This window comes from Apis cerana, linkage group LG5, assembly GCF_029169275.1.
Source record: "Apis cerana isolate GH-2021 linkage group LG5, AcerK_1.0, whole genome shotgun sequence".
NCBI lineage: Eukaryota > Metazoa > Arthropoda > Insecta > Hymenoptera > Apidae > Apis > Apis cerana.
In genome coordinates, this window is record NC_083856.1 from 4,918,325 (window position 1) to 4,943,682 (window position 25,358).

The following is a 25,358-nucleotide window of genomic DNA, read 5'->3' on the forward strand; positions in this document are numbered from 1 at the left end:
CGCGGTGCAAAGCCATTAATCAACGTTGAATCGTAAATAGACCCAAACGAACCGAGATGATGTGTTAAATAATTGAATAGAGGCATTAATCACGCATTCCCCCTACGCTCGGATCGCTAGTGCTTTATAAATAATTGGAATGGATTAACCCTTGGAAATTATCCCGAACAAATATTTTCCCTCGAATCTGCAACACTGTCTTCCAGATCTCTCGGTCTTCGAATTTCAACATATTACGTCTTGTCTTTTGAGCATATCTCGGATCGAAATTTGAACGATTCTTAAAATAATTCAGTGTTTAGATATGTATATATAAGTTTCAAAAAATGTATTCTAATACGTATTTGACTACTTCAATTCGTAATTATTTGATATTGATGATGTTTCAGTTCACTGAACTACATCATTTGAAATTCGGATGGATTCGAAGAAATGGAATATTTCCATGGAAAACTAGGGGCATAATGATTCCAACTCTAGGAATGCTTCCCCTCGAAAGTATATTTCTCTGCAAGCATGTTAAGGTCAAATGAGTTGCCGACTATAAGCTCGTGATGAACGCGAAACAGCGGAACGCAATTTAAATTCTCTTAGAACAACCTATTCCATTATTCACTCGTCCTGTTCATAACGTGCACAAAGAATCGAAGAATCCATAGGAACGTTATCAAAGAGACGAGAGAAGCATTCATTTTTTTTTCAAATCCAATTTCTTCGTTTCACCGTCGTTAACCGAAAAGAGACTGATTGCAATATTTTTCAATGAGTGAAAAAAAAAATCTCGAAACAAAAATATCGAAAAGGCTCGATTTTCTTAGCTGCGAACGATCGATAAGTAGTTACTTTGGAATTTTTTATAAGGGAAATTTGTTTCTGTCGCTTTTTACTTCGAGTTTTATCGATACGTCGATCAAAACGAAGAATGGAATAAGCAATAAGTACAATTACAAAGCTGACGTGTAACATCGAGGAATCGATTCGATTTCTCCTAAGGCAGATTTTCTCCGGTGGCACGGTTCGTAAATATCGTACTCGTATCGTCTCGTCTATATTTCTTTCCTCCCTACATTTTTATTGCTTCTAAATATTCCATCGAGAAATATACGTAATGCAGACAGATATTCGATAAAATCAAGTGAAATATTCGGGAAAACTCCAATTCCACTTGATTAAATGGTTGGTATGATTATTTATAGACTTGGCGAGATGAAATCAGGGAAACACGTTTACAAACTGTAAAAAAATACGATGGTTGACCGAGTTTTCAATTAATCTTCATTTATGAATACCCTGAAACGCGAACACTCGTTTTCTATTCGAAGAATTTCTATTTTTATGTTTGAAAAAAAAAGGATTCACATCTAATATAATCGTAAAAAAATAGACGAGTATTTTATTTTGGAGTTACTCAATTATAAACGTATATGTATGTAGATAGATAATATAAACTGCACGAAAAAGATATAAGTCATATTTTTGGTTTTTTTTTTTTTTTTACGAAAATTCGATATCTACGTCATGAAATTGACAGTGTCGATCAATGCCATACCGTCAAAATTTTTTATCTTAATTCGGGATTAAATATTTATTTTTACCATTCTTTTGAGTATGCTAAAAATATTGAATGACAGAACATCAATGACGATCTGCAAAAATTTAATCTATGAATCTATCATTTCTTCTTTCGACTATACATATATATATCAAACTTCTATTCCATTCTCCAATTAACGCTAAAGTGAAAAAAATCAACAAAAATAAAAATACAAATCATAAAAATCTACAATGAGGTCTCAAAAATCTCAAAAAAATAATACCCATCTCCACTTCCACGAGATAAAAATAACTTTTTCAAGCATGTATCCCATACAAAACCTTTTCATACCCAACAACCAAGAAACCTCCAATTTACTTTAGACTCAACCCTCTCCCCCAGACGGGGTCATTCTCGTCCGATAAATTCCTCCACACGTTCCATCCCCGCCCAACAACAATCTCCACGTTCAAATCTACGAATCTCACCAATTCGTCCAACCGAAACACGATTTTCACGATTTTTTCCACGATTCCCAGCCGCATTCCATCCATTCGTCAATCCGCGAATAGTCTTCCTTTTCACCCCTATTCATCGAAATGGAACCGTATAAAATTTCCCATAACTCGACTCGACTCGACTCGGCTCGGCTCGGCTCGGCTCGGCTCCGCCACTGCATTTTTATCGCCGCCTTCGATCGGCAGCCTCATAAGAGATTTTATCAGCGGCGCCGATGGAACTCTCCTCGAGTGCATTTGCGAGCCGATGATTGCTTCTCGCGCCCGAGGGGAGGGGAGGGGGTATGACGAGCAACCAAGCAACCTTCCTCTCCAAGATGAAAAGGGGTAAAAAAAATAAGCACGGGTATGAAAAAGGGAGGGAGTCATGTTCGGGGAGGACGAGGTTGTCTTTTTTACGAGGGAAGGAGAGAAAGCAAGTAGGTGCAAGAGAGGATCGAAGGAGAAACGGGAGCAAAGGAGAGGGAAATGAGGGAAATTCGTTAGTGACGGGAGGAGGTGTCTCGCCTTTTCTACTTGAGAATGCATAATTCGCTTTTGTTTACGGGGAGATCGATCGATCGTTAATCCATTTCCCTCTCTCCCTATTGTCCCTATTGAGAATTACGTAGCTCAAATACATGAACGGATTAATGCGTCTTTTCTAACTCGTATTGTTTCCACCGCGATTTCCTTCACCACGTTTTAATTCCTCGAGTTACTCTCTTGTTAAAGATACATTGGCCATTCGATAAGCCTTTTGTTCCCCTTTTTCGTCCGAAATAACCGCCCTTTTTTCGCTTTCTAAATGGATTCTGTTGTACAACTGGATTGTTTGAGATAGCGGGGCTTGAAAGCGGAGGAAATCGTTTTTCCTTCCAAGTTCAGTGCCCGGTGAATTACGTACTTTGGTTCCTTGCAAGGATTGAATTTAATTATGATTTTGAATATCGTCCAAGGAATTCACCGATGTAAAAACGGGATGAAGATCCGTGAGGAATCGAGTTTAAATAATATAGTCCTTGTATAATGTACGAATTCAATGCTTATTTTAATCATTTAATCTTTTCTTTCGTAAACAAGCACAATCAATTTTTTAAAGAACTTATAAATCCTAGAATATTTAAGCTTTTATATACTACTTTGAAATAATCATATAAATTGCAAGGATTTTTATTCCAGATAAAAAAAAATTCGTACCGCGAAAAATTGATCGATTAATTTTCGAACGATCTAATAGCAATTTCGAAGACGATTAAAAAAGAATCTTCTACACAAGCACCACCATTCAATAAATTCTTCATCGAATAAACGAAATTGTAACTAAAATCCTGCCAATATTCGTGTCTCCGTATCTTCTCGAATCGAAATTCAAATAAATCTATAACGAGGAAAGGAATTTATACTCGTCCATGAATTCGTTACGAATTGCATCGCAATACAAAGATGAAATATTTCACAATTATCGTTCAAGGAGGATATTTCTAGGTTAAGGGAAACTTGTCGTGTTCGTTAAACAGCTTAGTACGCATCCGTGATGTCTAAAGGGCAGTAACTGACCGTGATATTAATTGCTTTCTGGCTATTAGCAAATGGGTCCACGGAGATCTCGCAAAGGGAGCGGCCATCCCCTGTGCGACCGTTTGCCATTAACATTAGCGCAACGTGCCATGTTACTTGGCACGTTACCATTGCAACGCGTGCACGCGCTCAAATCGCGCGCAGCCGGAACCGGAAAATGCGACATTGTTCGTCACGCGAAATGCGTGGATGTGCGTGTGGTGAAGATAGCGCACAAGAGAAAGTTAAACCTAACTCGAGACATAATTCTCACTCGCTAATCTTGAGGGTTAATTCCGACTCTTGGCCGACCCCTCTCTTGTGGGTTAATTCGTCTGAAACTACTACTAGGATTTGTGAATACGGTGTCGTATTGTTAGGCTACTTTTCAGAAATAATTGTAATCCGTTGGTTGAACATTGCTCGAGGATAAGTCAATAATTTAAGATATGAACGAAGATATCATACGTATCATAAACTCATTAATGAGACGACTAAGAATATAATATGATTTTTATTTCATTCGCGTGTGTACAAAAAAGTTAATTCAGAATATTCGTTGAATTGATATCGTATAAATAACGAATGAAAACGTCGTCGTATCCGTATTGAAAATGTTTCCGATTGTAAATGTTTCGAAATGGTAAATGTTACGTATGACAAACGCTTTTTCTGTCGCAACTACATATTTATAGCCCACGAAAGTGAGATTTGCGTATTCAAAATAGTTTTCGAAAATTTGCTAATGCATTCGTAGTCGATTTTGTCGATATGGATTCATTTGCCAACCGACAAAACCCGGTACACAAATATACAAACGTTAATTAAGTTTCGACTCGGCGGTGTATGTGCGAAGGATATGCGTATACGCATTATAAAAATGTTACCCGAATGGATAAAGCCAACGTTGACAAATGGTAAGGGGGTGGACGGAGGATGTAATTCGGGCGAGCATCGTTGAAATTTTCATCGCGTCGATAAAAACACTCGATGAAATGGAAATAAATTTTCGAGTGTAATACAAATGTATTCAATGTATTGAAACGTTTACCGGGAAAATTTACAGTAATAATTAACAGCACGGAAACTCACTAAACGTGAACATTACACGTATGCATAAACGCAATATTTCATCAAATTTTATTTTTCGCTTCGATTACTATCTGTTCTTCTATTACCGAATTGCCATTTGACGAAGGTAATCGACTATTGATGAACGTTAATTCCTTTTGACCTAATTTTTTGTCCTATTTAATTTTTATTTTACATTCTATTGAAAATTTATGATACCGTATCGATGTAATATGTAGAGAAAATTTGAAACTTGTAAGGATATCGATTTGAAAAAATTACTATATACTATAGTCATCATTTTTAAAATAATTTTCAATTTAAATTCCAAAATGTGGAATGGAACATATGAAATCTAAAATTCCACACGACAAAAATTAAAAATTAAAATTTAATTTTTATTCATAAATTTGTTTAATTATGATTGTAAATGTTTCGATTGTAAAAAACGAAAAGCATTTATTGCTTTATAAATATATTTGTTGTCTAAATACAAATTATTTGGCATGTTATATGTAATATATGTTATATATTATAATTATTAAAAAGAATAAAAATATATAGTCATATATAACTAAAATTAAAATTAAATAATACATATACGAAACGTATATAGTTTTATAAGAATTAAAAATATTCATAAAAACGTGCATATTTATCTATTTTTATCTGATTTATAATTTAAAATTAATTAAATAGTTACAAATAAAGAATTTTTAAAAAATTTGAATAATTACGAACGCCATCTTTAGATGTCACTTTTTCCCGCGCCATAATACTTGACAATATATAACCACAAAATAATAAAACGTAAAATCGTTTTTGATTCGTTTATGTATTATTTGATAATTAAATCATCATCATATCAAAAATAAACAAGTATACTTTCGAATAATAAATATATACTCTACTAAGAACGAAAAAGTAAAACATAAATCGATAAGCAATAGAAATGCATGCATTCCCTCCAAATTGATCGAATACATCTTTAAAGATGTCGGCGGTCGGCATTGACTTCGATAAATATGATTAATTATAATCTTGATTACAATCTTACCTTGAAAAGCAGCTTCGAATGTGGTCTTCTCCTCGATAGGATTCTGAGCGAGCACCAAGACAACTGCCAGATGAACAAGGATCACGAAAAACCGATAAACACGAAGTTCAGCCATCGTCCTGCGATGTACATGCACGCGTTCGCCCCGACTGTGTTCACTTTCGCATTTCTCGCAAATCGAACTTCTCGATCGACTATCGATTAATCGCGAGTTCACCGTCGCGTAGAGAACACACTGATATCGCGTTTCGATCGATCAGCGACACTTCTCGATTCGAATTGATTCTATAAATGAAAAAAACGCGTATGAAAATCACTGTATAATAACACTAGGTAGCGCGGAACACTTTTTTTTTTCTTTCTTTTTCTTTTGTATGGACAATGCGAAGGCACTCGGTCAAGTGTCTCGAAACACGAACGTATACAACCGAAACATTCTGAGAGAACTACCAGGTCGTGTCAAGGAGACATATATCGTATCGAGTATATGGCAATAATAACACGGCTACGGCGTAAAAAGTGGACAATTGTCTGCCTTCCACTTTCAGCGTGTGTATACATGCCGAAGCATGCCGGGCCAGCTACTCGTGAATGTACACTAATACATAGCACAATCGCGTACTTTTAACCTATGTCCTTTCGTACCGTGTGTCCTCTATTGGTAGAGAGCTCTTTTCATGTCACTGTCTAGTTTAACATTCAATTGTGCGTATAATGAGATCTCTTACCTATATTTGTCGTACTTGTTACCCGTCGGCAAATGATCGGTCTTTATTTTCCCGGATGATATCCGATGCAAATTCACTACGTATGCATATCGATATTGATCGATATTGCATCGATATTGATCGATATACATATCTTATACTCAAAGAGAGATACTTTTTGTGAAAAAAAGAAGAAAAAAAAAATTACATGAAAGAAATAATGAAATTTTAATACAATTTTGAACTAAAATTAGATAAAAATTAATTTTGATATTATTAAAGTTGTAATATATATATATTAATAAATATATATATAATTTTAAATAAATCGAAAATAATATCGAGAATAATATCGAAAATAATATCAAGAATAATATCGAGAATAAAGGAAAAAAATCAATGGAAAATATATTTAAATAACTAATTATTGTTTATTTATACCAATCATAGCAATTTTTATGATAACGTATTTTGAAAGCATTATTAAAAGCAGAAAGTTTAAATAGCAGGCCCGGTGAAGATCGTAGCAAAGGCAGCTTTTCTCGAAAGAAAATTGATAACTATCTTATTCCGACGCGATTCTTCTTGACACTACCGGATGATTTAAGCTCAAATATAAACTATCGAATATGTCGAACAGACGCTGAACTCTCTACCTTCCTTAATCTTCATATAGTTCAATGACCACAATTGAACTGCTTGAAACCATAGTTATGTCACACGAATCGGAACTACGCAATACGATCGACAACGCCACGAACAACGGCACGAACGTTTGAAATCACAGAAAGTAATAAACTGTATATACACCACTTTTCGCGATATATTTACGATTATTTGATTAATTTAATATATTACAAGAAAAACTCAATAAGATAGCTTATTAAAGACACTCGTAAAAGAAATATTTCACCGCGATAGAAAAGGAAGGTAGAGAAGAATGATAGGAAAAGAACACGAAAAAGTAACGATCGGAAACATTCGTTTAAACGTTGTACCTGTCAAGAATGATCTCACGATCGTTGTTCAAGACAAAAGAAAGAAAGCTATGATTATTAAAGATACTTTAACACACGCGCGAACACGAAAGTGAAGGGAGCTCCACAACAGCCGTCGATGCCGGCCGGTGTCTCCAATCGAACTGCGGGGGTTAGTCGACGGTGGCGCCGCCGAGGGACGCCGAGCTTGGCCGTGTAGCATGCGTCATAACGCCACCGCCTTCGATCGGCCGCCATTTTTTTTTTGAAGTGCGTTACTAACCCCTTGAAAACATTTCACCTCAAACGATCGGAACTCAGAACCGTAAATTTTTTGAGAATAGAAAAAAATCAATTATATAATATATAATTTTTTATATATGTAATTGAAAAAAAACTTTATAAACATATTATTATCATTATAGGAAATATGTACATCGAAATTTATATATATATCAAGCTTAATAGTAAAATGTAAAACATGTTAAAATTTACTGTAAAAGATTTTTTTTTTTTTACATGATATTTTCAATTTGAAAGAAGTAAAAAGATTTAAAGATAATGGCAAGGTTTTCAATGTAGATGAAATAAATAACATGCTTGACTTATGACTTTTACTTATCATTAATTTAAATTCAGTTTAAACCGATTAACAACAACCTCTTGCAGTTAATCGAATTCAACCACTACCTTATATTCTATAGGATTTTAACGATAAACGGATAATCTTTGCAGTAGAAAACTTAAACGACGAAAATCAGAAAGAATAAAACGAAATAAAATTATAGTGATAGGACTAAAAAATATTGCACGTTGAGAAAAATAATAAGAATACTTTTATTTTTTTTCTTAAATTCTTTTTCTGTAATCATTAAATATAAATCAAATTTTGAATTAAATTCATCAAGTTACATTATTTCTTATACAATATGCGATTCTGTATATATTTTTATTTATTAACAATCAATAACATACGAAAAACACTGTTATACTGGTTAATTAAGCGCAATTCCATAATACTTTCACAAACTTTTGTCTGTATATTATGTATAGAACAACACTTATCGTAGTACAAAATAAATCTAAATATGTGTAAAAATCGAAAATATGCTAATACTGTAAACGTTACATTATAAATATAGATAATCTATGTACTATCCTATCGAAGAAAAACTTAAATATAAAAGCACCTTGCAAACAACATTCTTAAAGAACTTCTAACAATAAGTATATATTGCGAACACAATATCATTAAACTATACTTTTCTTTTCTTTTCAAAAAAAAAAAGAAATAAAATATATTATAATAATAATTATAATAATAATATAATTTTTTATATTTTACATATATACCATATATACTCTTATTTTGGACGGACATTTGTACGAATAATTTGCACGAACGTTTATTCAATTGTCAAAAGTCAGTCTACTAAGTAAGAGAAAACAGAAATTAGAAGTGAATGAAGATCTCTGAGTCGATGAAAGAAATTGATACATATATTCATTATATTTTCGTTCGTAACAAGGTAATATTAATGCGCATTTCTACTTTTTTAAAGTAATATGTTTTTTTCTCATTCAATATATAAAATAATATATACCTATATATTACTATATATTCACGCTTTGAAGTTTTCCCTGTAAACAATAATTAACTTTCTTTCGACTCAATATTTTATTATATTTATTTACGTATAAATAGTCACTCACGCGGAATAATGAACTTCCTATATATATATATATTGTTGACACAACAACTGAATTGCATAATGACAATTCAAATCTCATGTTTAATTTAAATATCAGCTTAAATAACAGCTTAATAATTTTTTATGGTTTTCGTGAAAGTAGTCCATGATTCTTCTATAGGCGCCAATACCGTGATTACAATAAGAGCCGCAGCGAGTAGGATGATTACAACAAAGTATATGCCAAAGATAAATTTTCTGATCCCAGCATGCTATTGAACAGAATAAGAAATGAATCCGCTGAAGATTTTCAGAAATTCCTGGCACATCACGCCGATTCTTATTAGTAAGAAACTTACAGGAGCATCCTGCCTTGCATCTGGATGGACCATTGAACCACGAGAGTGCATATCTTTCATCGGAAATGAATTCACCCTTTGACTTGCTTGTCTATCAGAGGCACATCCAACGAACTAGAATATATTGATTTTCCTCGTTAATAATGCTTTAAATAATCAATTTAATATAGGAACTAATCTACAATTAGAATATTGAATGTCTCATATTCACTCTTGTATAATTAAAAAGATTTTCAGCAGTAATAATCAAACATGAAGTATATTAAATGGATTACATATGGATTACATATGAGATCAAAGAGAAGTTAGACTGATTTCTCTAAAATAATAATCAGTCGTGAATTAATATGAAATTTAATCTCTTTAGAAATAGATTGAATGTTTAAAGCAATGAATTTCTGATTATTGGAGCAAGAATATTATATAATAATTATAATTCAAATGATATATAAAAAAAATAATGCAATATTTTGAAAAAAGATTAATAGAACGACTAATAACAAAAATCTGTTAAGAATAATATAATTGACCTCAAATCTTGACATATATATTCATTCATTCGTAAAACTCTGATGACCTTTTCAATTTTTTTCAATCAATTTATTATATTTTTTCAAAATATTCATTTATAATATAAATTAAAATAGGTCATACTTTGTAGTTAAAATATATCTACCAAATTCATATATATCAAATAGATATAAAACAATTTTACTTTAGAGTTATCAAATATCATTCTTACTGTCAAAATAAGGTGAGTCAGAATATGGAATACTACGTAGGCGGCCAGAATCCAGTCTACCCATTCTGGGAGTTTGGCCTTATTCACTCGAACCGCGAAGAACATTGCAATTACTGTAAAAGGAATTTCAATGATTAATCCATTGTTAATAGAAATAATGGGGAAAAAACGAAACACAGTATTCAAAAATTAAAAAGACTTACTACTACAGATATGCGCCGCATTTCCAACAAACCAATGCACCCAATTGAAAAGAGATCTTCGTGGTGCTCCTGGATGAGGTCTTGCAGCTGCCATAAATGGTTGAATAAAAACTAAAATCGTGGTGGCTAATCCCAAAGACGCGTGTATCGTTTCGGAACTCCATTCACCCAATTCAACGAATATTATTACAAAGGCAGCAATAGTCATCGACCACGTCAATATCATGAAAAATCTATGCCACTTGAGTAAACAAAAAAAGAAGAAAATATTTTACTTATAATTAATATTTAGTAAGTACGATATTAAATTAAAAATGGTAAAATAAACGATGATATTATCATATTCATACGAATACTAAAACTTGATACTAAATAATCTTCTAAAGTTAATAAGTATCCTTCAACTATCTAAGATATGTTCAATATTATCTTTGGATATTAGCCAAAGTTAAGTGTTCTTCTGAAACGTTTACACTCTCGAGTTCAACAACGTTAAATATAACAGCTACTATATAACTGTTTAAAAAATATAACGTGCGCTGCATAGTAAAAGCCATATTAATATAAATATCCATTAAATTAAAAATATCCAATCATCGCATAAAATCGATATGCTTAACGAATTTCCAGGAATCACAGGATGGCAATTTAATTCTTGTCATTTCGTGATTATGAACGAAATATTACCAATATATTTATTATCCAGACTGTACGTCACAAAGCAAACAATTCTCACGACGATCGGTACAATTTCCAGTGTCTCCCAATTAAAATCTGATTATATAAAATGATTAATGCACTCGATATAAATTACAATCACGCGACCATGCGTCGATTGTTAATTTTCGAAAAGAGCAACTCCGCGACATTATCAAATTGCCCTTCTATTCGTGGTTCCTCCGATTAACCTCGATCGAACTCATGAACCCACAGACAGGCGCATCGACCCACCAAATAGGTGCCATCACACACAACCCTGAGGTCGTTAGTTTCACTGGATCGAGATCTTACCGGCAGTTTCTGTTTCGTGCACGCGATTACGGGAAAAATTGGATACTTACGGCGAACCAATGATCCTTTCCACACAACTGCGAGCTGACCCATGTCTGCCTGTAGTATCTAGCAAGAAGCATGCCAATGGACGCTGTACCGATCCAAGACGCTAGCATTAGAGCACCGTGAACACGAATCAAGATGTTGCTCGCCGTAGTAAAATCACCAACGTCGGATAATAACTTTGCGCCACCCGTAGCGTCGCGTGCCACGTCGTGATATCCGACACCATTAGCTAGTATTTTTTTTTAAACGTTATTTCCTTTCATCGTGTACTTGTATACACTTTTAAACGAAATTAAAACGTTGCATACTTTTTAAATTTTTACCAGAAGCCACAAGAAGATTGTACGGTGTATTGACGAGATCATATTCGCGGCCTTGAACGACAGTCATCTTCTCTCTCCAAAATTTGCACGAGATTACGTCATCTTTGATCGAACTTGCCTCCAATCCAACGGCTCCTTCCTGCTGCAAATGAAATCGTAAATAGAGCAAGGTCATGATGGATTTCTCTAATAAACCGCAGATCAAGGAATGATTGGTTGGTAACTATATTACGCACAAGCGAAAGTCAGCCACCACCACGAGATTCGATGGATCAAGATCGTATTATTAATTTCACCTTCATATATTCGCATAATATTGACCTCGATATTAATAGACGAATAGAAATCTCTTCTTTCGTGTTAATTTTGGTCCTTAAATATGTTTTCAATGTCAAATAAAATTAATATAAAATTTATTTTTAACAAATTTTTTAAATATAATTAATTACGGAATAAAATTCATTTCTCTCTTTTGGTATGATTATGCAACATTTGGTATTCTGCACCATAAATATGATAAATAGTGGAATACGCACCATAGGCTGACGTATATTCGATTTTCCAGAGTTCCAAGACATGTGTAATCCAATTTCTCCTTCTTCGTTCACACATTCAACCACACTGTCATCGCCCTGCGATATATATGAAAGATTAAATAATCATTCACTTTAAAATTACGTTAATTGAAATTGTACGTGGTCGTTAAATCTCTTAATCAGAAATAATTACGTCATCCAAGATAGATAAGTGAAAAATAAAATTAGTAATCCATGTATAAAAATATTTCTATTATCGATAAAATTTACCATTTTACTATCATCAGATAAACCGACAGCGACGTATTTACTGTCACGTGCTTGCAATTCAAACAGATATCGCTCTCCATGAACGAGTACTGTCACCGCCGCGATACAATTCTTTTCTTCTATGCATCCTGATGGAGTACCGAAACAATTTTTCGTTGAACCACATCCGGAATAAAAGGGATCCTCAGTCTTCGTCGGCTGAAAAATAAATAACTACACTGATAAATTGTACTTTTACATAATGAATATACAGAGTAAATTAATAAATTATCGTGCAAACAGTAAAACAATATTCCTGAAGTACAAGAAGAATCAAGAATGGAGATTAACTTTTACTTCAGATAACTTTTACAATTTCACTAAGAGAAATCTTCCACGTGGAAATAGAAGTTCGTTGCGTCGATAACCTTCAGATATTTGATATATACAATTATCTTATCTTTAATATAATCCAATAATCCAAGAAAAGTAAAGCAACGTAATGTATATGAATAAACATTAACGCATAAAATTAATACTTCTGTTGGATCCTTGTACAAACGTATCCCTCAACCGCATTATGATCTGGTCTGCCAAGAGAAACTTTCGACAGATTTCCCAAAGATTTATTTTCATCCAAAATAACAAGATATTTCTACTACGAGAAATCCTACACCGCGATATGTGCGCTGAGAAGTGGTTTTACGTCGTAGCTGGTTAATGGAGTAGTTTCAGTCACTCAGGGAGCTCTTCAATAAAGTTTCCAAGGGAGAAACTGATGAATTCATTCGCGTGCCATCTTTTCTCACGTCGATCTCGTTTGGAAAGCGGACCGGTATCGAGGACGATACCTAAAAAAACACATCGACCTGTATCTTTTCATTCATCGAGGTGTTATATGAATTCTGCACCTTCACAGGTGCGCGATACTCGAGCCGAGATTATCGATGAGAGTAAACAACAACATTCATGATGCGACGTTCGAAACGTAGTGTAATCAACATTCAACACTTGAGCTCTTAAAGACATCGATGAGTAAATACAATACAAATGGCCACGGAATAACAAAGGAGGCGCGGAATGATCGAAGTCTCGAGAGGAAAGATAGCAAGTGTGACGACCGGCCTTCAACTTAGACACAGTTCGCGAAACAGAATAATTGCCACTCCAACAACCGACTTGTTACCACTCCTGATGCATTTCCACACCCCTTTCTCTTCTCGTTTGATCTCGTTGTGCCGAAGAATTTACTCTACAAGTATGCACGTGTCCAAAGAATTTGAAGTGTTAAATGTGCACATGGTTTAATTAGACTCGTGATTATTTTACTTTTATACAAAAATAAGGCAAACGCGTAACCATATTAGAGGATACACAGTTTTTCATTCTTCTTCACTCAACAAATTTTTTACACGTTCGATATCCAGAGGTAGAATCCTGGAAAAAAAAAAAAGAAGAGAAGTACAACGTTTCATTCGAATCGTTTAAAATACGACTCTGGTCGTTTATCGTCCCCCCCCTTTTGTTTCACGGCGTTTCACCGTTTCGCCATTGGCCCACTTTAGTCCTCGGGCGCGTTGATAGAACGAAGATAAAGTCCCGTGGAAATAAATCGACAATGGAGCGGACGTTGGCAAAAATCACGGGGCCCGGTTGGATCGTCCGATACACGAAAGTGAACGGCGAAAGTACATAAAGCATAAAGCCGAGAGCGTATCCCGCTAGATGGAAATTATGCATTTGTGCGAGGCTAACTAGCGTGCACGTGTATGAATACGTAATATGTATGCACATACATATGTGCAAGCGCACATTGCAAGCCAATATTCGTCGAAACACGAATGTACTTTCGATTCGTAATTTTATACCCTTTCCATTATCAATTTGCTCTTTGATTAATTATATCTTGTTTTTTGATTAATTATATCTTCGTACTTTTATCCGCGTTCATTCTGATTTATAAATATCATTAATTATCGTGAAATCTGTTCATTATAGATTTCTTTGAAAATCGGTATTTCAAAGAATTTCTCAAATTTCTCCATTAAATACGTAGGAAAATATTCTATTCGCATTTTTTATCTTAAAATATGCGGGATTTTATATTAGAAATCGAAACTGATCTGATATAATTTGATCTGAAAATATTCGATTGAATCATAAGTTTCATTTTATTTTTGCTTGTATAATATATTTCAATATTTCTTCATTATTGTTGCTAATTTTTTCTTAATCTATTAAAAAATAAATACTTTGTCATAAGAGATCGTTAATTGATTTCCAAACACGGTTACACATTATTCAAAGAACGATTTAAAAGCAGAATGTGAAATCCGTTCCTAAATTTCTCTTCAAATTCGAACAACTCGAAACCAATCATCCGCGTGCCAGGATTTGCTGTTCGAAGATGCAGACACGATTCGCAAACAGACAGACATCAAAGAGACAGGATTGAATATTTCAATGTTACAGCTCGATTTCACTTTGTCTCTCCTCCCACCTGTGCACAGTTGATGATCGGTCGTGGCTATGATTATCGAGTGTGAAAAGCACGTTTGCCTCGTGATCAGCAGTCGGGACTTAATAGGAGAATACTTACTTCGTAATCGACGGTCGGGCTGTAATAGGGCGGTGTGGTTGTTCTCAACGTGGTGATCGAGGTAGATGAGGTCAATACGTCGATGGATCGCTTGCGAACGTTAACTTGCGGCGATTCTACTTCGACCCAATAGGTACTGTAATCCTGCGCGATCGTGGACCTAGAAAAGCATGGAAAATATCAGACATGAAAGATGAACGAGAGAAGCGTGAATCGATCCGTGGAAAGTGGAAGGGAAATAAGAGTATTTGAACGAGGTATGAATGACTGATAGAAAACGAGGATATGGTACACTTGTATCGATTGCGATTAATTAAGATAGTATCTTGGTTCTTTGAACAAGTGGATCGAAGAAATATCGTGAATTTGATGCACGGAAGCATGTATCATCAATCACAAAAGTTTTCGTCATTTTACAAGGAATTTTATCTATATTTGAAAATATTCCACGCTTTCAATTTCTTAATTGCAATATAAATCATTTTAATCATTAATACGGCAGTAATTGCGTTAGTGTATAAGTAGTAATAATAATAGTATAGTAAAACTTTAATGAGAATTAATGGTTATTACTTCGGAAAAATTGTTGTTGTTATTGGGTATTTAGAATGGTAATTTATGTCGTGTGTATTAATCAGTTTCCTTCAGCTTTTATCGAGTTTATTTTCATTTCTTTTCGTGGAATTTAAAGTAATAAATATATATCTTATACTATTTATTTACACCTGAAACTAGGTAACTGGTTAATAACCGATCCATTGAAGTATAGAAATCTTTTGTTTAATATTCACAGTTCCCACTGTCTGAAAGTTTAAGTAAACAGTTCTGGATGTAAATGAATGGCGTGCAAACTTTTGAATACCAATGAAATATCAAGTGAAATTGGAAAGTCTTTAATCTAAAAATAATCGCATTCGCAGATTACATATGTCGTCTTTTCTTTATATCAAAAGAATAGAAGATAGTAAAACTTGAAAAATCTCGAGTTTGCTTTGTTCGTGATGTTCCACGACTAATATGTAATCGTTTCCTTACGTTTCCACAACAAGAAAAAAAGAAAAAGGAGATAGAAGAACGTCGATTCCAACATCTCGACAGATAACGTGTATAAATTACGATCTTCCGGGTCAACGTGATGCAACCCATTAGTAGCAGGCGTGGGAACAAAAGATAACAATGTTGAGAACGAATAACGAGCGAGCTTGTAATGTTGAAAAATCATTTCGATAGTAAAAATGAGTTTCGAATTCACGAATGAATCAACGAATGAAAATAACGAGACGACAAAAATAAGTGAATAATACCATATGTCAAAAATAGAATAAATGATTATTTATGGCTATCGATATAAATTTCTGAAGATTTTAATGGAGCCCGCGCTATCCCCTATATTAATTGAACATTCAAGAATAATCAATGACACCGATTACCAACGGAAAAGTTTATAACGAATGTCCAAACCGTTTCGCAGTTCACCGTTATGCACGTTATATTGTATTCCGTGCACGAGAGTAGGTAAGCCCCGTAGCACGAGGCACGGGGTTTACCTACGTTCGTTCCTAATCGTAATTCATATGCGAACAGACAGTAGCATATTACGTGCGTACGCTATATACATACATATATCTTGTTCATAAGCGTGCAGACATCTTTCTTGTGACAATTACCTAGAGAAAGTTATAAAGTTATTAATAAATTCCATTAAATTTTATATATTTATTTTATACTATATTCAAGAAAGTATGTTATCAAAAATTTTCTGATGTATACGTCTGTTGTATATGTTATTATAACTTTTAGTTGATATTCTAATCATTAATTTCTTAAAATTTAAATAATTTAGCAAAAAAACATCGTATATAATTTATATATCACATATCACTCATTCATTGGAAGTAGAAAATATTCATATATTTATGAACGAGAATATACATCCTAAAACCACAAGTTCTATTCTAAAAATTGATAAAGTGACTCATCGATATTCTGTGAATGAATTTTTTATAAGAAGTCTCTACCGGATAACTTCTTATCTGGTTAAAAGCATGACTAATCCATTACAATGAAATATATTATAAATTAAAGATAATATTTTCAAAAGAAATGAAAAGTTTTTATAAAAAAAAAAAATAAAGACAATTCAATAATTGCAATTAAAATTAGATAGAAATATCATTGAAATCTTTAAATTGATTTCGAAAAGAAATCATAATAATATTATAAAAATATTTAACGTGAAAGTACCACATGATTTTTGTGATTCGATACACCTTGCTTCCGCATTCCTATGAATTATTTTTTTGCTCGCCCAACTATCGTCATGATACATTTACCATAGAATGTATTATTGAATAAAACTAAAATAAGTTCATTTTATTTAAATATATGAATATTATTAAGATTTACCTTCTATTTAAATCAATCACTGCCGAAATTCTCAAAACATTTTTCAATAAAAAAAAAAATTGCCAGTGAGAATTTTAACTAAATCAAAAGTAAATTGATAAATTTGGTTTCATTCAATACTCACTTGAATACAATAGTGCCCTCGTAATCCACAGGTGCCTCCCAATCAAATTCAAGATTGTGTTTCTTGCTGGTATTCGTATGAGTCACCGCGTTCTTAACAAAAGAAAAAGAAAAAACTATTTAATCGTCGTGTAACATTTTGCTTCTGTCCTTCGGAAAACTCATGACAATCGAACAGCCTTGAGGAGCTTGTTAACTAAGATCGAACGCACGATTCTGCAAATCATTAAACTTCTAATCAGAAAAAAATAGTATCGAATCTTTAAAAACTATTTACCTCTTAAATATTGATCGATAAAATGATCGATAGGTCACTCATTTATTATAACTATTATTCCTATCATTAGAATAAAATAATTTTACATATGAAAATATATCGAAAAGATTGAATAAATTTTTCATTTAAAACAAAAAAAAACACCAAAAACTTGTCAAATACGTATCTGTAAATTTTTTATCTTATCTATTAGTTACTTGTTATTTATTTTATACGTTATTAGAACTAACTCGAAAACAGTTTACGCGTACAAAACAACAATGCGGTTTTACCTTTACACCTGGTGTGCACTCGACGATTTTTGCTGAATCGGGCAAGTTGGCGAACTCTCCAACGAATTCACCGGTCTCAGAGTCACGTGCAACTATCATGAAACCTTCGTAGGCAAGACCGTGAGGGCTTCCTAGAATTAAGCGGACTCTACCTTGTCCAGCAGCTGGTAAAACTTGGTAAGGAGGAGGCTGAGTTTCCTGCTTCGTAACTCCAGGATGACGAGGCAACAGATCTTCGCATGAATCTACCGGTGCTCCGTTTGGCAAACCCATCGTTCTCGTTGAGAGAACACTTAGAAAAATTAGAATCGTTCCCTTCATTACTGTAACACACGAATTTTACAAATCTTTCTCGTACATCGATCTTCTTTCCAATGTAAAATGTAACAAAACTATTAATTATAGGAACAGTTCACATATATATATATAAGTGATATTTTGACGATTAAATTTTTTGCTGAATAAGGGAATTCCCGTTCAGATAAATAGATTAAATTTAATCTAATCTAATCTAATATCATAAGATAATAAAATTTTTTTTCTTATAATACATTCAAGTTATTAAATTGTAATATTAGTAATATTGCAGGAATAAATAATCGAAGAATTATAGAAATTAATAACGTAACTTGATATTTCTATTCTTGCACGAAACGTTGTTAAAATGTTTTAAACTTTATATGCTTCCATTTCAATTTCTACGTTTCTTTCCTCTCCTTTTTTTGACTTTTCATTTCGACCTGATCGATTTCATACTAATGATCGAACATCAAAGTAGCATCACGTAAGCGAACGCATAAACTCACAAGACTAGTCCCTCCAGAGAAACGAATCTTACCGACGATCTGTCCTTATACGAGGCGAATACGCATTATTCAATCTGCTTTTTACGCGACCTGGCCAAGGAATAATTGCGAAGAGAATACCATGTACAGGGATATCATTCCAAGAATATCTATATGCATAATAAAATAAACTTGTTATATCATTTAATAAAGTGCTTATTGCGTGCTGAGAGATCATAGATATAACTTTATAAATATGTCTTCTTTTCCATGTGCGTTACCCGCATTCATTTGCAATAGTTTAATACTGAAATGTCAGCAACGTATTAGTCATCATTCTAAATTAGTTCAGAGTTTCCTACTATTCCCTCTCTAAGTAAATTAATTAGCTAGTATTGCGTATAACCAGCGTTTAACCAGTACAAATTTTATACTGTTTGCTAAAAAGAAGAATAAAAATTTACTATTCATTTAGACATATTTTTGTTACTTTGCAATAAAGTTTTTGAGCTTTTCATAATATCAATTGGTAAATATAGAAAGAATGAAGTATGAAATGAGCAGCGAGATTAAAAACTAGAACTTGCACTTTTCAGGTTTTAATCAGATTCCCTCTAAAAGCTTGGAAATTTTGATCTACGTTATCCTTACAAACAAAGTACGCGAGCTTTCTCGCAAGTATTTCCATAATCTGGTAAAATAAAATGAGAAATTGAGAAAAGAGTTTAAACAGAGGGAAAATAAAAAAGATTCGTGCTTTCCTGTATTAAATTATATGGGATCGCTTTAGAAATTTCTTTTTCGACCAATAAAAAAAAAAGAATAGAATACACAGGGCATCGAACTGGTTATCAATTGCCGTAACCGTTTATACGTTTAACATTATCGTGGTCATAGTTTCAGCTGTTCAGATGCAATTATGGTACATAATAACAAAGCAAATCGCAAAACGCAAATCCATAAATGCCACGTTGATCTACTTCAACAAAATTTCCTCAATTGTTCGTTTTGGAATAAATCGTATTTTTTTGTCAAACAACTTTATAATAATGTTTCAACAACAGTGGGATATGATTAAAATGTTATATAATATAAACGACATGATGTCAAGCAATGAAATCTCATAGTAGAGCTCAATAGGTGAAAGTCAACATCTTGAGTGGGTTGCGCACAACTATGTACTAACTCATTAGTTATTCACTCTACATCATAGATAAATAATGAAACGATTAATTTCAATTCATTGTTCAATTAATTGAATTTCAAATGTTTTTTGCGTTCGTTCAAATACATATAATATTTCAATCGATTGATAATGCGAATAATTCTTGAAGTGAAATTTTACGAAGATGCAATCTTATTCGATGTAATCATATAATAAGCTCTCATTATACACATTGTTTTAAATTGAAAACGTTTTTCACGATTCTTCCTTCTTCATCTACGAAGAAATCGTATTCTTACAATTTTATTATATCGAACAAATGACCGCAATCAAGAAGAACAATTGTACTTTTAGAGACAATTATGAAAGCTATTTTATATCTGCAGTCAAGAGACAATCAAGACAAAATCGATGGTTGTCTAATGATCCATTTACGCTATTGCAACAAATCACGACATAACATAAACCTGTTCCCCAATATTAAGAATTCATTAGAAAGGGAAAAGTCTAGAATAATCTGAAATACACAACAGAATAATATAAAATAGTCTTAAAATTATTTAACTTGGTAGAAAAGATTCATAATAAGGATCATAATAAAATTTCCAAATTAATGGGATCTAATATGAAGATGTTAAAAATTTTAATTTTAAAAGTTTAGAGAAATTTCTAAGATTTCTTGAATCGAGCAGAGAAACATTTTGAATTTGTTTATATCATCGAAACATCAAATAATACAGAATTTTTTAAAAGTTCCAGTAACTAAAAAATCTTTCAACATGAAAGAAAATGAAAATGAAAATTTAAGATTTCAAAAACTTCCATAAATTTTTTGAAATTTCTGAAGCTCAAAACTCTTGAATCCTATCAATCTAAGGTCATAAATTTTATAGATATAAAATTCCACAAGTTCAAGAATCGAATCTTATAATCTAAATATGATCTATTTTATGTATATTTTCTTGAATTTATATTTTTGAAAGCGTAACTCGAAAGTAAGCAAGAGTTTGTTACCACTAATATTTCAACGGTCCAATCTCCACTGAGTGAAACCAAAGAGAAATCTCCAAGCTGCAAGCAAACTTGAATATATATAATACAAAGACATCTTAACTTGTTCATGCATGATACTTCATCTAACGAATTTAATTTACAATGAAAGTGACAATATAAAAACTATTGTTTATGTACTTTCGGATCTTTTCACTACGTTGCTCAACAAATATTTTAATTTAGGCCAAAAAATGAAATCTTGAAATGAAATCTTTTTTTATACACGTGACCATTTGACTTTTGACACTGTAATGCACACACAATAATACACACATTATAAAAGCATAAATATGAGTCTGCATTGTCATGAGCATTTCTAATACTAACAACAATGGAATATAGCTTATATACTTGATGTGATGTTAAATGGAAAAAAAAATCATTATAAAGCATCGTGTGTACGAGTAAATATGATTTTATAATTATTGTTATACCTAAAATTGTATTGCGATTTATACATTGATTCTGAAACAATAGCAAAATTTTTTCCATCATCATTAGTAACGTGTAGTTATTTGAACGTGTAATTCATTTAATTATCAAGTTTTTAGTATATTTAATTACATATAATAACGAATGATAAATATCTTATTCGCATATTTTTTCAATAAGAGATATTTTTCTCTTACGAATGGAAATGAAGAAAGAACACTTTGAACTTGTAATAAAATGTAAATAGAAAACTTGAGAATATGTAATTGCTCAACTATAAGTAAAAAAAAAAATTGATGCACATATAAACATAATACATTTCCATTTAAATATACATAAATTATTACCAACGTGCTAACATTACAATGTCCTCAATTTTTGACAGTTTATATTAATAATGTTTAACAAATATTATCACGATAATTAAATTTTTAACAAATTTTCGTTCGAGCAACGCGATGAATACGTATTTTAAATATTATCTTTTACATATTTTAAATATCACCTTGTCACAAAACAAAATGCACCGAACATTCTGATGCACGCATGTTACGTACAATAGCTTTAAACAGGGACATTGTTCTTTTCGATGACGGTTATAATGGGGGAATCAGGGAATAAAAATCCATTCATTAAAAATAACGTTTGAATGATAGAGGAATTTAAGAAGCACGCTAATCACGCTTCGCCGGCTATTATCATGTATCATTATAGTATTGTTCGAAACAACGAGCACAAGGTTTCCCGCGTTTTGCGGTTTGTTCCACGATGTACAAGCGCGCGCGCGCGAGTGAATAACCGAACGCTGCTCACGCACCGATCTATGAATCGTGGTTTGCAATAGAGACCGTATAGCCAACAAGCCTGTCAGAGAATGCACAATGTTGTGACCGAGTTAATCCAGAGAATTGCGCTTTCGTTCGATCCCGTTGCAACCAGACGAGGGGAAATTTCTATTGGTACTTTCTGAAGTAAAAGAGACGTCAATTCAATTTCTTTCTTCCCTCTCCGTTCGTTTTATTATACTCGTTATTGTTCGATATGATTTATGGAAAGTGTATAATCTGAAATAAAAACAAAAGTGAATTGGACAGGATTGTAATGAGCCTCAAAAAATATTTGCCCACATTTATGTTTTTAAATTAAAATAATTTAAATTCATTAATATTTAAATTCTCATTTACCTCTATATCTCGTTTCTATGAATAAAGATTCTTCGCATTTGGAATATAATACTTTCAAATGATAAAATTCAATATATTTGAATTTAATTAATAAATATCTGAATGAATAAAAATAACAATGTGAAAATATATTTTTATGCGATATTTATATTTTTTAATTTATAAATTTTATATTTTATACCAGCTTCATAAATTATTTATTACGTACTTAATGATAAATGTATGTATACATAAGGATAAAAAGAAAATTATATGCAAGTAAATATATTTTATATATTCTTCAAAATATAATCATTTTCGACATTTTCGTAATGTGAGAACACTGCCCTATACGAAAACCTAAAAATAAGAATACGAAGATACATACGATTAGTCATATCAAAGGATACGATCATGCACACATGAATTATACATGATGGAATATTGTACTATGAGTCAATTATGCTATTATATATTATATGTTATTTGTATAAACAAAATAACATTAAATATATTTTAATTTTAATTATTGATTTTAATTATTAAAAATCTTATTTTATTTGGAATAAATATTTATAATTATTTTTTTAATACAAAATTTTATTTTATAATGAAATGTCTCATATCAAATTTAATTAAGATTTTTAATAAAAACAAATATTTTTATTGTTATATTTGTTTTTTTATTAATATAATACAAAATTAAATATTCCATTTCATTCGGATTTTCAAAGAAAAAATATTTACAAATATAAATATTATATATTCCAACCAAATTTTTTTTATCTAGAATTTGTATGCATATATTCAAATATTTTTCGATAGAATGGTGTTGTAATGTTCGTGTTTGGTGAACCAATCACCATAGTAACGTTATTCTTCTGTCCTAGAAATTCTTAACTGAGTAGATTTCTACAATAATATGTCAAATTATATATTGGTTTATTATTTTATATTTTTATTATATCCGCATTCCTGTTCTAGAAATTCCCCACATCTAATATTGTTCGAAAATTCTTATGTTAATACATTATATCGCAAACGAATTTATTATACAATCAAATTTAAAAAATATTACTAACAGATATTACTAACAAATATAAAAACATTTAAAAAATATCACTAACAGAATATTACTAACAAATATAAAAACATTAGCTCGAATATTATTTCGAATTTATACTGATTTATAATAATAATATAATAATAAATTTCATAATAATTAACATTTAACATGCTTAAGATATTCATTTCTGTAATAAATTCAAATGAATGATAAATTAAATTATTATAAATAAATAATTATAATTCAAAATAAATTACGAATTAAATTACGTATAAAAAATGTATATTTTAAATATTAAGTATATTAAAAAATTAAATCAAAAAAAAATTTTTCTAGAATATTTTAAAATATAATATATATTGATATTGTATATTAATAAATAATATTTTAAAAATAAAATTTAAATTAAATTCAAAATTTTAGAATAGGTTATTACGAAGAACTTCTAACGATTTAATTTAATCCGTTACAGTATCTATCGATAATCGATTCAGAATCAGTTACCAATGTGACAAAGTTCACTAACTTTCAAACATAAAGTTAATTCTCTAAAAAATTATCGTAATTCTTATTTATTAATTATAAAACATATATTATGTATTAAAATAAAATCAATTTCGAATAATAATTCATTCTTTTGATGAAACGTTCTATTATACTACGTACAGGAATATAAAAGCATTCTAGTGACAAGTGTATCATGAAATTTGTTTTTTAAACAGCTTTTATAGAATTTAGAATAAAGTACGACTATAATTATGTTATGATTTTATTTTATCAACAGTTATTTTGATTTTCATCGAATAAATTCTATGCAAAATTTCATTTTTCGATCATAATATAAATCTATTTCTTTCAAAGTCACATATTTCGCAATCTGAATTTGTTTAATAATATTAAACGTTTCTATTAATAAATATTATCTATCATCGATAGGATAAATTGTCAAATAAATAAGAATCATAAATTGAAGTCTAAAAACAAATGATTCTAGAGAACAATCTATCTTTCGATAGATATAGAAAATTAGAATCATTATATGTACAGTCGATAATTTTAACACAAATATAACACACATCTACATCTAACATTTCTCTTATTTCACATCCTTAATTACTAAATAATTGAAGATTGGTACTTACAGTACTTCATAGTTGATGATTTTCCCTCGTCAACTTCAATTTTACACTGGCTATTGAATTATATTTGCAATATAATAAACACGCGGTCGGCAAGGCGTGAAGTCACGTGTAGCGTAACTCCGGTATACACATAGAATTCTTGTCGATCTTGACGAAAGAACACGCGCGTCATAAATGCATCTCGACGTAGAAGAACTAATAATTTATCCAGTCATTGATCACTACGAAGTACACATAATGTCGGCGATTCCGGTCTCGCATTTGAGCAATCGAATCTTAATACGGAAAGATCGATCTTTATGATCAACTC

The 25,358-nt window shown here is 31.6% G+C and overlaps 2 protein-coding genes across 5 annotated transcripts in view; both read right to left on the minus strand.

The window, feature by feature from the left end:
• The window catches only part of LOC107996592 (pikachurin-like), a 165,329-nt gene extending 157,748 nt beyond the window's left edge, over positions 1–7,581 (minus strand). For 2 of the 3 annotated variants that reach the window (XM_028666122.2, XM_017054734.3), the window contains exons 1-2: positions 7,425–7,581; positions 5,720–6,004 (exon numbers count right to left, since the gene is read on the minus strand). In XM_028666122.2, coding sequence (XP_028521923.2) covers positions 5,720–5,834 — 115 coding nt within the window. In that variant the 5' untranslated portion in view covers positions 5,835–6,004; positions 7,425–7,581. Of the gene's footprint in view, positions 1–5,719; positions 6,005–7,082 lie in introns of all 3 variants that reach the window. The other variant, XM_017054735.3, reaches the window with a different exon arrangement.
• A 635-nt stretch (positions 7,582–8,216) lies between these two features.
• LOC107996574 (putative ferric-chelate reductase 1 homolog) lies at positions 8,217–25,190 on the minus strand. 2 transcript variants are annotated; one of them, XM_017054690.3, is made up of 12 exons: positions 25,049–25,190; positions 18,243–18,565; positions 17,695–17,786; positions 15,165–15,324; positions 12,587–12,784; positions 12,317–12,412; positions 11,766–11,919; positions 11,460–11,686; positions 10,399–10,639; positions 10,196–10,308; positions 9,454–9,567; positions 8,217–9,366 (listed from the first exon to the last, which is right to left on the minus strand). In XM_017054690.3, exons 1-12 carry the CDS (start codon positions 25,056–25,058, stop codon positions 9,226–9,228), a joined length of 1,869 nt encoding a protein of 622 aa, XP_016910179.1. In that variant the 5' UTR covers positions 25,059–25,190; the 3' UTR covers positions 8,217–9,225. The 2 variants fall into 2 exon arrangements, with proteins under 2 accessions (XP_016910179.1, XP_016910178.1); XM_017054689.3 differs by having other exon boundaries at positions 11,766–11,922.
• Between the last annotated feature and the right edge of the window lie 168 nt (positions 25,191–25,358).

Coding starts and splice junctions, on each gene's coding strand:
- LOC107996574 (XM_017054689.3), bottom strand. Junction 12,413..12,586: donor TATCTGATGATAGTAAAATG/GTAAATTTTATC, acceptor TATATATCGCAG/GGCGATGACAGTGTGGTTGA. Junction 10,309..10,398: donor TGCGGCGCATATCTGTAGTA/GTAAGTCTTTTT, acceptor TTCCTTTTACAG/TAATTGCAATGTTCTTCGCG.